Source organism: Orcinus orca, chromosome 14 (assembly GCF_937001465.1).
Source record: "Orcinus orca chromosome 14, mOrcOrc1.1, whole genome shotgun sequence".
NCBI classification, from domain to species: Eukaryota; Metazoa; Chordata; class Mammalia; order Artiodactyla; family Delphinidae; genus Orcinus; species Orcinus orca.
The window spans coordinates 13074765-13090612 of record NC_064572.1 but is presented as its reverse complement, the minus strand read 5'-3'; the positions used below and the strand labels follow the sequence as shown (position 1 = coordinate 13090612).

The following is a 15848-nucleotide window of genomic DNA, read 5'->3' as shown; positions in this document are numbered from 1 at the left end:
TATAGAGGAGGTAAGAAACAGAGAGATGAGAATTCGGTGTAGCTCACACCGCCCAAAGGCGTTAGCGTGGGTATACGAACCCGGGCTGTGACATCACTGCGCGATGCTGCCGGTACCTAGTAAAAGCTGGATACGTATATGTTGAATGAATGATTCCGGCTACAGAACTTTAAAGCACACAAAAGACCCGCCCAGAAACTGAAACTTCCAGCCACAAGCCAAAAACGGACCACTAGCTCCCAGCTGGCGGACCGCAGATCCTGAGCCTGAAGTCCCGCGCGGCGGAGGGGCGGGGCTTCACTGCCTGGGGGCGGAGTCGCCTTTTTTCATTCCGGCAAGCTTGTACCTCTTCACTTGCCGTAGTGCCTGAAACCGGAAGTTCGCCCGAGGAGTGGTCCACATTTCCGGGCGAGAGCTGGACTTATTGGTACCACGTGGGAGCTGCTGAGAAGATTCGTTGGCCTCTGAGTCCTGCCCCAAGTCGAGCTCCGGGTGAGCAGGAGCTGTGGGTCGGAGTGGTATACAGGGGAGCGTAAGGTGCCCGCGGGTTTTCGAGTCTCCGTGGAGTCGGGGCTGAGAAACGTTCGGCGCGGCCCCGGGGCTGTAATTAGCTGTTAACGCTGTTGCTTTAGTGTTTCTACCTCCGGCGTCCGCGAGCCCCTGGGCAGCAGGTGATGTGCTCGCGACCGCGTTGAGTACGGAGGAAAGTTGCTTGTACGTGAGACATTTGCTGCTTACTGTTAAGCCACCTTCTTAATTTTGTAGCGGCTTCTCACGGGGTTATGTTTCTTAGCCTGTGTGTTTAGAAATCCGCTGGCCTGAAAGATGACGTCCTTAGCTCAGCAGCTCCAACGACTCGCCCTCCCTCAAAGTGATCCCAGCCTCTTATCTAGAGATGAAGTTGCCTCTTTGTTGTTTGACCCCAAGGAAGCGGCCACCATCGACAGGGACACCGCCTTTGCCATTGGTGAGCTACCCTTTAACTTAGGAAAGCTCTGGGAAGCGTGTGTTTCCAGGATGTTGGTGTATTTTCTTGTTTTCTTTTCTGACCCGCCCTCTTCCTTAGCGGTTTCTAACTTGCTAACCTCATTTACGTTGTTAAGGGGAAAGAGAATAACAAAAAGCCATGCGCTAGATGCGTGAAATGTATATAGGCAGCGGCATCTGAATGTCACAGGTGATAAACAAGGTTGGGGGGTCGTCTAAGCTGTAGAAAGGAGGAACAGTCAAAAGGGGCGGGAGGCTGTGGCTGGAGGGTTGGGGAGGAGCCTTCCTAGGACTGGCCTAATTATTGTATTGAAATTGTATTGAAAAAAGAAAAAAGGCCCCCTGCCAGAAGGTACTTTCTGTTCTCCTAGTTGGTGAGATGAGATTTATTCTCTATGTTGGAAACTAGAAATCTGTGTTTGGGACTGTATTACAGATTATATATGCTAAAAGAATTCAGAGAGTTTTAGGCGAAAGTAACACTGTAAAAGAGGGGTGAGATGAGTTTGCTCACAAAGAATTGTTAAATAAAGTGGCCTTTTCCTAGGATGCACTGGCCTGGAAGAGCTGCTTGGTATCGATCCTTCCTTTGAGCGTTTTGAAGCACCGTTGTTCAGCCAGCTAGCAAAAACCTTGGAGCGGAGCGTTCAGACCAAGGCAGTGAACAAACAGCTGGATGAAAACATTTCATTATTTCTTATCCACCTATCTCCTTACTTCCTGCTGAAGCCAGCACAGAAGTGTCTGGAGTGGTTGATCCACAGGTAGCAAATGGAATTACGGAAATAATTATGGGCTAATAACATTGATTTTTTTAAATTTAAAGTTTAAAGTTGAAAAATCAGGTGTATTAAGAGATTAACACAATTTGTATTGGGTGAGGTAAGCATGCCCTTCTACTGTTGAACTCATTTCTGTTGATACTAAGAAGTAGAACTACTGAAGATCTTGAGTAAATAGTTAGTCTAGCCTCATTAGTTCTGAGGGGCTTGTGTCAGTTTGCCGTTACAAATTGTTACTGCATATTTGGGGCAAAGAGTGTTGTTAAACTTCTTGCCAAAATAACAAAAAAAAAAAAGGTTTGGGAACAGGGTAAGAGTATTCTCTAAAATACCATAACTTAAGAAAAACAATAATAGCTAATATGTATTGAACATTTGTACACCAGGCCTTCTGGTAAGCACTATGTGTGCATTATCTCAGCGCTCACGACATTCCTGTGGGGAGATGCTTCTCTTATCCCCATTTTACAGTTGAGAAGACAGGTGTAGAAGAGTTAAGTTGGCTGAGTCACATGACTGGTAAGCAGAGATGCAAATTTTGTTTCCAAGGTCTGATCTTTACTTTGGAAATTGTCTCAGTAAGTTTATTCAGTTTATTTTCTCATTTATTTGTATTACATTGGTATTACATCATAGTTGACACATTTTAATTTTTTCTCCTATGTATGTTTTAAAAGTAGAAAGGCTTCCACTTCATTAATTAGAGGCATGGGGGTAAGGGAAGCCAGTGAATCATTGAGAAAACATAAGTGTAACCTGGGTCTTCTCATTATCGTATCATTAGATTCATCAGACAAAAAAAAATCAAACCTGTACTATTTTCCTCTGTCTTCTAGCATTTAATTTACCCCAAATAGATCGTTACTGTAAGGAGTACTTTTTGCGTTTGGTTTTGCATTTATTAATTCAGGTAACGTATTTATTTAGCAAACAGTAAGTTCAATACAAGGATGAATAGGCTGCCCTTTCTTACTCTTTTGAAAGAAATGCCACTATAAGGGTGTATACAAAGTTTGGGGCATGTGGTGCTGCCTGAAGTAGTTGAGGAAAGCTTCATGGAGAAAGTGATGTCTTGGCTAGTACTAAAGCCATATTATAGAACTAATAAAAGGCAAGGGGTGTGGTGCTGTAAGAAAGGTACAGGTGAAAGGATAGGAGAGTTTAGACAGATGTAAGAGGGATCACCTGGCTGGGAGAATTAAGAAAAGCATCTTGAAAAAGAATGCATTTGAGCTAGATCTTAAAGACTAGACAGGATGTAATGGATCTGACAGAGTTAATAAATCTGTTTTACATTATTAGGGTGGCGTGACCAATACCAAGTTTTGTAAAGTTCATGTACAAATTAAATATGGTTGTAATTTGATCTTTTTGTTTTATTCAGAGAAGATAATATGATTTTCTTTATAATTAGTCTTCTGGTTTTAGGATTATGATAGTTAGGTGAGGTGAGGAAACTAAGCTGTGGAAGGTGAACTTTGGAGCATGGAGAGAAGCTGAGTGTTGCTGCCTACTTGACCAGTTTGGTTTTCTGTTGGTTTGACTGCAATGATCCCAAAGTCACGTTAATGTAATAATGGATTTAAAAAAAAGTTGAGAGACAGTGAATGGATGTCAATTTTGATAGTGAATATTTTAAAATGCTACTGCATGAGAATTGGCAAACCCTGTTGAGTACTTTCATGCCTATGCTTTAAGTGAGCTATACCTTGCGTATAGTTGTATGGTTGCTTTAAGTGGGTTTAGCTCATTGATACACCATTTGGACATGTAAGGAAATACACGCTTGTAAGTTTTGTGTCAGTTAGAATTGTTTGCTTTTTCCCCCAGGTTCCACATCCATCTTTATAATCAGGATAGCCTCATTGCCTGTGTCCTCCCATACCACGAGACAAGAATATTTGTGCGGGTTATACAGCTTCTAAAAATCAATAATTCAAAGCACAAGTGGTTCTGGTTATTGCCAATTAAGGTATGATTGTTGAATGACATGTATCTATAATCATTGCAAACCTTCATTAAAGGTATAATTTGGAAAAAATTAAGTCTTTGGTGCTCCTGAGAGTAGACCAAGTATTACCTCCATCACTTTTATTTCCTAACTTCCAGTTGAAACTGTTATGAATAATAGCTGGCTTTCATTTAGTACCTGATATCAGGATAGGCAATTTGTATTATCTTGGATTCTCACAAAATTCTATTTTTACAGATGAGGACAGGTTCAGAGAATTAAGTTACTTGCCAAAGTTCATGTAACTCTAAAGTGGCAGAGTTGGGATTTGAATCCAGATCTGATTGTAAAGCTTGTCTTTCCACTATACTGTGCTGTCTGGCATTTTAAATTTTGGAACTGAGAAGCTTAAAACAAGTTAGAGGTGAAGAAAGGCATAAAATACTTACAAAAATTAAAGGGATAAGGATAACTTGAAGGACTTTGGAAATTATTAAAGTTGTGAAGAAGATGCTAGAAAATTAATTTATAGATGAATAATAGGATGGTTGTCTTACAGGATAGCTCTGGCTGAGATCAGATAGCATGATTTTGTAGTAAAACAACTGACTTGCCATTATCACTTTGTTTGCATCTATAGTAGAGGAAAGCAGATGTATGTTGTTAGCAAGAGTTTTACTGAATGTTGAGCACGGAGATTCAGGCCAGCAGGAGGGCAAATGGGGATGAAAGTAGGTTAACAGGCTGGGCCTGTGGAATGAGTTAACTTGATGGGTGATGACAGGAGGTCCATGGTCAGAATTAGTAAAAAGAAAGGGAATGGGAATTTTTAATTAGAAGAAAAATTTAAGTGTTTGAATGTAAAGCACTTGAACCTAAAGAATGTTCAAGAAGAGAAGTCCAACCTAAAATAAAGCTTCTTAATCCAACTACTCGACGTTCACTCTGCTAATAACATCAAAATTATTTTTCCCCTAGTCTACACACAGACCCTGCTGTTCTCTAGGCACACTTGTTTCAGGTATCCAAACCCCCCTTATCTATTAAAGTTCACTTCAAATTATTTTTTCATTGATTTATTCAAAATTTATTGAGCACTAGTACATGCCATGCACAGTGCTAGGCAGTGGGAAGAGCAGTATAAGTTGACCGTGTTCCTCTCTATTTCTATTACTAGTGTTATTGTGAAGCAGTGACAGAACCATAGCACATTGGCTCAAAAACCAAATTTAACCAGTAGAGTTACTAAGAATCTAGAGAATCCAGATTTAGATAAATACATATCAAAATGCAACACGTGATAAGTAAGCGTTTTTCACTGAGTACATCCACACTCATTGCTTGGCCTTCTCTTGAATTTCTAAAGTTTGCACAATTTTATGTGTTAATTTCATCTTTACCAACAGCGATAAGGAAAGACTATATTTCGTATTTATGAACTGCAGCAGTTTGAAGCTGTTACTTTGGTAGGAACTTTAAAAATAATGATGAGTTGATGAATGTCTTAAGTAATAGCTGGTCCTTTCTGTCTATAATAGCAATCTGGAGTGCCCTTAGCTAAAGGAACTTTGGTTACCCACTGCTACAAAGATCTCGGATTCATGGATTTCATTTGTAGTCTGGTGACAAAATCCGTGAAGGTGAGTAGTAAATTGTTTCATGAACATATAATTCCATTAGAAGGTTGCTTCCTCTTCATACAGAAAACAAATGAAGACCTTCTCTATAATGGTGGGACTTTGAAGAAGTGCCCTTTTTTTAAAGGATCTGCTGTTTTGGAGCATGAGCAGTGATCAGTCTTTCATCAGCAAAGCTGTTTTTCTACAAAAATAAATTATTCTCTTCCTGGCCAGATTCTATTTACAGTGACTAAACAAAGACACAGTCTAAAAATGTCAGGAAGGTTGTTCATGCTTGTCATATTTCATTGAACTGTTAGATATGTTTATGTAATGTTACATATGGTAAAATTAAAGTGTCAGCCTGAAGTAGTTGAGGAGAGCTGTAAATATTTTTATACTTTCATCTGATTGGCCTTTCACTCTTAAAACTGTGTGTGGTTTGTGGTTTTTTTCCAGGTTTTTGCTGAGTATCCTGGGAGCTCAGCTCAGTTGAGGGTGCTCTTAACTTTCTATGCTTCTACCATCGTGTCTGCCCTGGTGACCGCCGAGGACTTATCCGACAATATAGTCGCCAAGCTGTTCCCATATGTTCAAAAGGTTGGCCCTGCTCATGTGTAAAGTAGATTTTTTTGTACCTGAAGGAATTTTCTTGCTTTTGAAAATTTCACGTAGACATCAGTGTTTTCACATTGACAATTTATTTCAGGTGGTTAATGAGATTTAATTTATAGGTAAAAAATATGACTTCTTAAAAACTTACCAGAGTGGGATCTTAGGGCTCCTTAGGGATGAATGTTGGCTGTTTGGCCCTGCCATCTTCTCCCAGATCTGTTTTCTTAGCAGTCATGTTACCTCAGCGGAAAGAGAAAGGATTAGAAAATCTCTTCAGGGCAGAGGCTCTCTTACCATTCCGTGTGCATTGACTTCTGCTTCTCAGTGTTTCTTCTCCCCAAGTGCCTCATGGCCTCCCACCGTCCCGGATTCCCGATGGAGGAACTGCTTTGCTTCCCACCAGTGTCCCAAAATGATTGTCTTTAATTAGGCACTGTTTTGTTCCTGATTGAAGTCTCCCTTACACAGGTGGATGTTTTCATATAAAAGAAGACTCCTTGGCTCCTCTTAGGATGTGTTGTGGAGGTTTGAGTTGGGAGACCTTCTGAGATCCCTTCTGTCATTCAAGAGACTTGTCTCATTTCCATGTCCCCTCAGGAAAAGGGGCCAACATCTTGATTTTTCACTTCCGAGGAGTGTTGACTCTCAGTGTGTGTTAGGTTGTATTAATCTCTAATTTATGACGTTTCCAATTTGTCAAAGTAAAGTAACATTTTAAGTAGAATAAAATAACACAGTTTGTCATTTTTCCCTTATATTTTAAAATATATTTAGGGATTGAAATCATCTTTACCAGATTACAGAGCTGCAACGTACATGATAATATGTCAGATTTCGGTGAAAGTGACCATGGAAGATACCTTCGTCAATTCCTTGGCTTCACAGATCATCAAAACACTGACCAGAATTCCCTCTCTGATCAAGGATGGATTGGGGTGCTTGATAGTGCTCCTGCAGAGACAGAAGCCAGAGAGCCTGGGGAAAAAGTACGTATAATTGAATTGGCAATGATAATAATTACAAGTGAATGGAGTTATTTTGAATAGTTTTTTTTCATAAGACAAATTTTACACTATTTTTAAAAATTGCCATTCATTGTCTAACTTGTGCAGTCAACATCTTATGTCTTCCTTCTTCAAAGGCCATTTCCTCACTTATGTACTGTTCCTGATCTTGTTACACTACTTCACGGGATTTCTGAAACATACGACATCAGTCCTCTTCTGCGTTACATGCTTCCCCATCTGGTTGTCTCCATTGTTAATCATGTTACAGGTATGTGGTTTTACATGTTGTGTCCAGAAACTTCCTTTCTCAGATGCGATTCTCTTAAAATAGGAACCATATCCTTGTTAATATCGTTAAGATATTTAGAGTTTCTGCTAATTGTTTTTGTGTAATGTATCTATTTTTATGAATAGAGAAACATTTGAGGTGGGGAGCAGGTTTAAAGGAAATCCTTGTTAAATGAGTAATATGCTCTTTTTTTTTTTTTTTTTAATATGTGTTCTCACACAGTCTCTACATGAAAAAGACTGGAATTATTTTAAAACAGAACACTACTCAGTACAACTTTCCCTTCTCATTTAGGTATTTAATGAACTTTAGTGATTCATTTACAATAAATATCCAGTTGCCAAAACAGTTTTTCTCCCTTGAGTCATTGAAAATATAAAATCAAGAAAATCTCATGCATGAAAATTCAAATTTAAAAAAAGCCCAAAAGTTAATTAGAAGGTGATTATTTGCATTATACTTTTTTCACCCTTCAATAAATATAGAAAGACAAGGAAGAAATACTTGGTCCTGTTGCTCCTGGACTAAGAAAGACTACTAAGAAAGTCATTTCTAAAGTTATATCCATTTATTGGAAAATAAGATTTGCTTAACTCCATCTCAGTGTAAACGTGAGTTTCAGAAACATGACTAGCACGAATGAAAGTGTACTTTTCCTGTTCTGATGGTGATGAGTAATGAAGCCAGGGCTCACATTGATTCATAAATGTGGAATGGAAGATGACAGCTCTTGGTTCGGTAAGGAGGCTTTGAGATGAAGTTTAGCCTGTATTCAGGATAGTTTATTGAGATGTAGATTCAGATCCCAACTTCACTGCTTGTAGTGTGGCCTGGGGAAAGACTGTATTCTTTGGACTTCTGTTTCATTCACGAGAGAGGCAAGATAGTACTTGTTTTTTTTGTTTTTTATATTTTTATTTATTTATTTTTACATCTTTATTGGAGTATAATTGCTTTATGATGGATAGTACTTGTTTTGAAAAAATGTAGAGAATTTCAGGTAAAGGATAAATGAGGGTAATGTATACAAAAGTGGTTTGAAAAGATATAAATGACTAAACAGGTGAAGTACACTTTTGAAAATAGGTAAAAAGCTGGATGTCGTTATATATATGTTTTAAAGTTATTCCTGTAGAAAGATTTTCTGCTGTAAAAAAACTTAATAGCATACACATGTGGGAAAAGTTTTCCCCAATCAGTTTTAATTTGTTGTATATGCTTAGGGGAAGAAACTGAAGAGATGGATGGTCAAATCTATAGGAGACTCTTAGAAGCCATACTTACAAATATATACCTGAAGAACAACTTAGACCATTTGTTGGCTAGGTAAGCTGTTACTTTTGACATGCTTTTGATTTGTATTTTTGTGGCTTAGTATACTTTTGAGGGTCGGCTAACAGTTTTCCATTATCCCTTTATAATGTATTTCTTGCTTTGTCCATGCCATTTCATCTAATTATAAGTACTTAGTCCAATAATTGTGGCAACAGAAAATGTAATTTCTCTTGTTTGTCTTTAGTGCTTATATGTGGTCATGGAAAGTTAATAGTGAAACTAAATTTGGGTTATACTACATGTAATTTGTGGTTGTTTAAAGTTTCCTAGTACTAAGTGGACCAAAATGCCTGAAACAATACATCACAGTTGGTAATCAGTAAATATCCATTAGAAACTTAATATTGAGGGTTGGCATGAAGTAAAGATAGTTCAGCCTCCTGTTTTCTTTTCTTATTTGAAGGGCAACTCGATGCATTGAAAACAATGTAGTCATGGTGGTCAGATGTAGGTTTAAATCTTATCGCCTCCGGCTAGTAGAATAGTAAGTTCTGACAGTCAGGCTGCGTGGCTCTCGGTTTGCCCTTGGGCAGGTACCTATCTGGTGGGCGTGTCATTTGTGTCTCTTGCTCCCTTAGTTGGCTTGTGAATTCAATGAGGTTAAATATGCAAAGTACTGTTGAGAGCTTGGCTCTGGACTCAGACAGGGGTGGAAAACCTGCTCTACTTTTTATGGCTCAGTAGGGCTCACTGAGTATTGCCTCTTGTTGCTGTTCTTGTTTGACCTCAGGCAAATTATAAGACTTCTTAGTCTGAGTTTTTGTATCTGTAAAATGAGTCTAATTTCTATCTTGTAGATGTCTGACAGAGAATATTTCTAAAGTACCTAGAACGTAGTAGGTATTCAATAAATAGTAACTGTCATGTCTGCGTTATTTGTTTTGTTCTGCAGCCGCCTTTTTGAGGAGTATATTGCATATAGCTCACAGGAAGAAATCGATTCTAATAAAGTATCTTTGCTTAATGAGCAGTTTCTTCCACTTATCAGACTTGTAGAAAGCAGGTGAGTTGTGTGTGTGTTTGTGCCCTTCTTAACGTGTACCTCTTGTTTTATAAAGAGATGATTCACAAGTCACAACTTAATATGGTGAATGAATTGTAAAGATACTGTTCTCCTTTTCAGGAAGGGACAATTATAGGATTTAAATATATTTGAAATATAAGGGAAAATAGGGGTTGTGTGGGGACTATGCAGAGTATAATTTTTTTTATATAGACTTTCTGTTGTTGAAAGAGTCATAGTAACAAACTTGATCGATATCATTTAGTTTTATATGTTCCATTTGTCAAAAATTTAAGTCTCAATCTCAGTAATTTAAAAAATTATATATATTTTTTATACATATATGGTGTGTGTGGTTAATAACTTTGTTACGAATAATGAACTAACTCTTTAATTTCATCCCAGATATCCCAAAACATTAGATGCCGTATTAGAGGAACGCCTAAAGGAAATTACAGACCTAAAAAAACAGGAGCTTTTCCACCAATTTATCTCTCTTTCTGCAAGTGGTGGAAAGTATCAGGTAACTTTTTTCAGGGGAATTATGACACTTATGGGTATTTATGTGGTTGGTTGAAAAGCTCTGGAAGGAAATTTGCTACTTCACTTTTGTTTGGGAAGTTTCATAGAGAGAGAAGATTTTATACAATTTGCCTAGTTAGCTGAAGTAAGACTCTGAGGCAGGAATTAAATAATTGGAGAAGGGTACAGTGACTTTTAGATAACTGTGAACCTGATACTTATTTCTGGAAAAGCGTTGGGAAATTTTGTATATGATGCCCATCAGCAATCACCAAAAGATGGCCTAACGTAAGTCTCTAGTGTTCCTTATCCTTCTCCTGTACCCTTATCTTCCCAGTGCAGAACCCACCAGCCACGTGTGGCTTTTTAAGTCATTGATTAGGAAAAGAGAAGTGGATTTTGTTTCATGATTACGTTAGAACTTCAGAAATTTTCTGGTGATTCGCCCTAAGTCTTTATACTAGAAATTAGACATTTAAGTAGTTCTTATAATTAGCCTTGAAAATAAATGTTAGGAAGAGAAATATGATTGTTTGGGTTTTTCTCTTCCATAATTAGACTTTCGTCTTTCATGGTATTTCATTTCCAAAACCATATGTTGATAGACTTCCTTCGTAGTCTAATTATCAATACATAAATAAAGTAGTCACTAATTTGAGTGTCACTGTTACATCATTTAGATGAATTGCATTCTCTTCAGTGATCAATTTTTTTGATTTATATTTTCATTTAGGCGCTAATACAGTGATTTATCTTAGGTGCTTTTCACCTTGGAATCAGATATACGTAAAGAATACAAAATTACTTCATAGAATTACTTCACTAATTTAAATCTACATGTAGACACAAGTATACATGAAATCGCAACATTCACAAAACAAATTTTTATCTGCTGTTACTCATACTATGTTCTGGAGACAAAGATTTTTGCTTTACTTTTTACTTTCAGTTTGGTGTACTTTTTGGTTTCTGAAATTAGATGGTTGTTACTGAATAAGTTGGGCAGCTCGGGGTGGTTTTCTCTGGTTCTTCTTGATCATGTGCTGCTCAGATTGAATGGCGAGATCATGTGGTAATTGTGCTGAATCCTGTAGTTTTTAGCAGATTCTGATACCTCCTTGATGCTCAGTCTGAATCATCCACTTGCTCCTGTGAGACTTCTGGCCGTTAATCATCTGAAAAATGTCATGACAACATCAAAGGTTTGTGTCAGATAGCCTTCATTTGTGATGTTTTTACCCTTATGATGAGCAGTGTAATTCTAGAATAAGAAATTGAAGTTACCACCTAGAATCAATACTGTTTAATTATAGAGATAAGCCTAATAAAGAATATGGGCATTCACTGGACAAAGATTTAGGACCATACATGCCAGAAGCCACCATTTTAACCTGTATATGTTTCCACGTTGCAGATGATTAGGTTAGCTTTAGTTGAGAGTTTTTCAACCTGGGATTTATAGATTAATTTACAGAGGGTCATAAATTATCTGAGAATTTTTTAGTTTTGAAATTTGAATTTGATAGTCTTAAGTTTAACATGAGCGTGTTTGGGGACATCAGAATGATAGCTTTTGGAGCCCTGTTCATGATTTCGGTACCTGCCAGTTGCATTTGGCTTTAAAATTTTGGTGGCTCCTAATAGTAAGTACAGAAGCTGACTTAATTTGTAAATAAAGCCTTTAGAACAAAATGATATTTTACAAAGACTTTGCAGTGATTCAAATAGAGCAGTATTTTCCAAACTTTAGTCATTCAAGCAAATATTTTGCTGTATTAGCTGACCACTGATGTTATTTTTTTTAAAATTTTTCTTTAGTTTCTTTTAAATGGACTCATTTTTTCACATACCTTTCTTTTTTTTAAATTGAGTTATGGTTGATTTACAATATTATATTTCAAGTGTACAACGTAGTAATTCAATATTTTTATAGATTATATACTTCATACAAAGTAAATACAAAATTTTGACTATATTCCCTGTGCTATGCATTATATCCTTGTAACTTAATTTATACCTAGTAGTTTATACTTCTTTATCCTCTTCATCTTTTTCATAGCTTTTAAATCATGCGTTTGAAGTGCTAATTGTATGTACATTTTACTGTAGGTAATACAGTTTGAAATAAGAATGTTCATCTGTTAATATCTAAAATCATCTCATGTACTACCGTTTGCATATTTGGAAAATTTCTAGACTAGATAAAAATGCTACCAGAGTTTAGTTTCTCCATAGCACATAGTAGTATAAACACACTGAACTCTAAACTTGTGTCATGGCCATTAAAACCAGATTCATATTACAAGTAGAATTTAATTTCAGCTAATCATAATTACCATGTTAAGTTTATTTAATTTTAAATTTTACTGTTTTTTCTTTAGTTTTTTTACTTTTCAATTGGTAATTTTAAAAACATTTTTAAAATATTTTTGTTCTCTTATATTTTTAAAGAGTTATACATAATTTTTAAAATGGTAGACGTATTCAAATTTGAAAAATATTGCTTGGCTTGATTCATTTCTGATCTGGTACAAATTATGTTTCTTTCATAAATTGCTGGTAGGTTTGTCTCATTGATTTGTTGGATAATTAAACTCAGTGAATACTGTTCTTTGTTGTAATAGGAAGATTTCAGCGCCTAGAATAAAAAGCGAGATTCCTGGAATCTCTTAATATTCTTGAAGCCATTCTTATCCTTCCTGCTTTTACTCTTAATCCCGTCCTACCCTGTCCTCCTCTGGATTTGTTAGTTTTTTCAGTGAAGGGCAGTGTGTACATTCAACTTACAGACTTTAGTATTGTAATTGCAGTTAATGTCTGTCTTTGCATGCTTTGATTTCCTTTTCCCTTCACTGTTAATGTCTGGACATAGGTTCTGTTCTGTTCTCGAATTCCAGATTGAGCTATTTGGCTACTTGTTAGCTTTTGAGAAAATTTTGGCATTTGGCATTAAACTTTGACTTCAGTTTTATGAATTTTAGGGATTTTACTTTTTGTCTCCCAATGTTCCGACATAAATTATCTTTTGTGGGATTATTTACTTGTTTTTTTTTCTTTTCACCACCTACAGGTAGAGATATATTCAGTTTGGTTAGCAGTCTTATTTTTCTGTTATTGTGAATGATTTTATGCTTTATTTTCTTTTGTTACTTAAAAGAAAAATATGAACTTTTGGGGGCAGACTGCACTGTCATCAGCACTTGTCATCATCCTTGTAAAAACCTGGAAAATTAAAAGCTAACTTTTAACACTGCTTACTATGTCTAAAGTACTGTTTTAAGTATTGATATGTATTATTTGATCCTGTAACAACCCTTTGAGGTAGGTATTATTATTAGCCCTATTTTATAGATGAGAATAATGAGACCTAGGAAGGTTATGTAACTTGCTCAAGGTCGCACAGCTAGTAAGTGGTGGAACTGGGATTTAAACTTAGACATTCTGGTTCTTTAGTTTGTGCTCTCCCAAAATCTAGGTTCTCATTTTAACAAGATGAACTCTTTAATGCAAAATTGTATTTTAATTGCACATCTTATTATATTTTCAATGGAAACTGGAAAGAGTTTGTACCAACCAATTATTCATCTAAAAAGGACTTCTAGAGTTTGCCTAGTTCAACGCAAGTGTGCTTAGTTTTGAATTCGCATCTGGGGCAGCAGAACCTGTGTTCCTTAACTGGAATTTTGGAGTGCTTTTCACAAAACCATACTTTCTTTCTAATGTAAAGTCTTCAGAGGTTTTAGCAACAACTAAATTAATATTTTTTTCTATTGCTCAGGAGAGTATCGATGAGTCTTTCATTAAAGAAGCTATTTTAACCCGATTAGGTGATGATAGCATAGATGTTGTCTTGTCAGCTATAAGTGCATTTGAGGTGAGTGAATTTGTTGTTCATTGATGTGCATGTTTTGTTTGTAAATTTTTACTTACCCTTCTCACATGAATCTCTGCTCTAGGCAGCAGCGTATTTGGAAATTATTCTTTCACTGGAAATTTGTTCTGTTGAGAGCACAGACTTAAGCCTGGTTGGGGAAAGCACATGGGAGTAATTAGATCATACAACTTTATATATTTGGAAGTTCTTTTAAAAAGGAAAAGTGCTTGTGAGTTTTTACCAGTAGTAAACACGTAGGGATCCTGGGAAATTGGATCCTAAATGGCACTTTTGCAAAATTGCTCTCATAGAACTTTTAAATTATACTGGAATTCTTGGGAGATAAATTCTTTATAATTCATAATTTTTTTAACTTCGTTTAACAAGCACCATATTTGAAGCAAGCAAAAATTTACTTATGGGTATTTTTTTCTCTCTAGATTTTCAAACAACGGTTTAGTTCAGAAGTGACAGTTTCAACTCTCCTGAATCTCTTTCAAAGAGCAGAACTTTCAAAAAATAAGGGATGGTATGTATTTGTATCTCCTCATACAAATAAATTAATGAAATTCTTTTCTTTTTAATATATTTATTTATTTATTTATATTTGCCTGCATTGGGTCTTCGTTGATGGGCGCAGGCTTTCTCTAGTTTTAGCGAGTGGGCTTCTCATTGCGGTGGCTTGTTTTGTTGCAGAGCACGGGCTCTGGGCGCACGGACTCACTCGTTGTGGCTCGCGGGCTCTAGAGCGCAGGGTCAGTAGCTGTGGCGCACGGGCTTAGTTGCTTCACGGCACGTGGGATCTTCCCGGACCAGGGATTGAACCCGTGTCCCCTGCATTGGCAGGTGGATTCTTAACCACTGCGCCACCAGGGAAGTGCCTGAAATTCTTATATTAAGTTCACTTTTATTTGTGTTTGTATGGATTTGTTGTAATATTCTCTATGTTTGAAATTTTTCTTAATAAAATGGAAAAAGAAGTGTATAATGTATGATATAATACTGAGATCTGGGAAGTAGGATGGGAAGGAGCTTTAATTTTTTACTTCATATAATGTATTTCTATTTTACAAGGATAATATATTATACTTTATAATTAAAACAGTTACAAACATATTAAGTAAAAAATAAGCTCAGAATCACCTGATACCTTCTGTAATGTTTTGATGAGCTTTTGTTATTTCATTTTTGGCACCTAAGCTTTTTGCATGAAAAAGTGACTAAGCTCCTTAGAGGATGAGAGCATGTCTTACAGGTTTTTGTGTCCTATTTAGTTCTTAACATATAGTATGTGTTCAGATAATATTTTTTGAACTGATGAGTGAATCTCTGCTCTCTAGTGGAGTTGAGATGTATAGTGTGATACGTTTTATGTTATAGTTAACCTAATGATTTCTCAAAAAGAAAGATTTGACAGAGTTGGTTTAAAATTAATGTCCCAAATAACTCCTTTGTTAGCATGGATTTTAAGTGTTATCTTGATGTTTCTCAATAATGTGTTTGGTAAAGAGACTAGGATGGTGTCAGTTGAGCTGGAAAGATGTAACGATGATTTTTTGCTGAACTGAAGTCTCTAATGTGTCTCAACCAAATGTGTTTATGTATCTTTTAGGTACAATGTGCTTGAGATAGCAGCAGACATACTAATTAAAGCAGAGATACTGAGTGAAAATGATCAGTTGTCGAATCAGGTGGTGGTGCACCTGCTGCCATTTATGGTCATCAACAATGATGATATGGAATCTGCTGAGACGAAAATGGCTATATATTTATCAAAATCAGGAATTTGCTCTCTGCATCCTTTATTAAGAGGCTGGAAAGAAGGTAAGAAATTCAGTTGCTTTTTAGAAAAAGTGAACAGGTG

The 15848-nt window shown here is 36.5% G+C and overlaps 1 protein-coding gene across 2 annotated transcripts in view; it reads left to right on the top strand.

Moving 5' to 3' along the window:
• The first annotated feature begins 364 nt into the window (after positions 1-364).
• Positions 365-15848, top strand: part of HEATR1 (HEAT repeat containing 1) — a 47705-nt gene continuing 32221 nt past the window's right edge. Inside the window, exons 1-15 of one of the 2 annotated variants that reach the window (XM_004271557.4) lie at positions 365-492; positions 794-967; positions 1535-1751; positions 3600-3741; positions 5259-5360; positions 5799-5939; positions 6729-6940; positions 7096-7229; positions 8474-8576; positions 9478-9588; positions 9994-10111; positions 11205-11312; positions 13889-13984; positions 14425-14513; positions 15597-15808. In XM_004271557.4, coding sequence (XP_004271605.2) covers positions 826-967; positions 1535-1751; positions 3600-3741; positions 5259-5360; positions 5799-5939; positions 6729-6940; positions 7096-7229; positions 8474-8576; positions 9478-9588; positions 9994-10111; positions 11205-11312; positions 13889-13984; positions 14425-14513; positions 15597-15808 — 1927 coding nt within the window. In that variant the 5' untranslated portion in view covers positions 365-492; positions 794-825. Of the gene's footprint in view, positions 493-793; positions 968-1534; positions 1752-3599; positions 3742-5258; positions 5361-5798; positions 5940-6595; positions 6614-6728; positions 6941-7095; positions 7230-8473; positions 8577-9477; positions 9589-9993; positions 10112-11204; positions 11313-13888; positions 13985-14424; positions 14514-15596; positions 15809-15848 lie in introns of those variants that run through there. The other variant, XM_033431304.2, reaches the window with a different exon arrangement.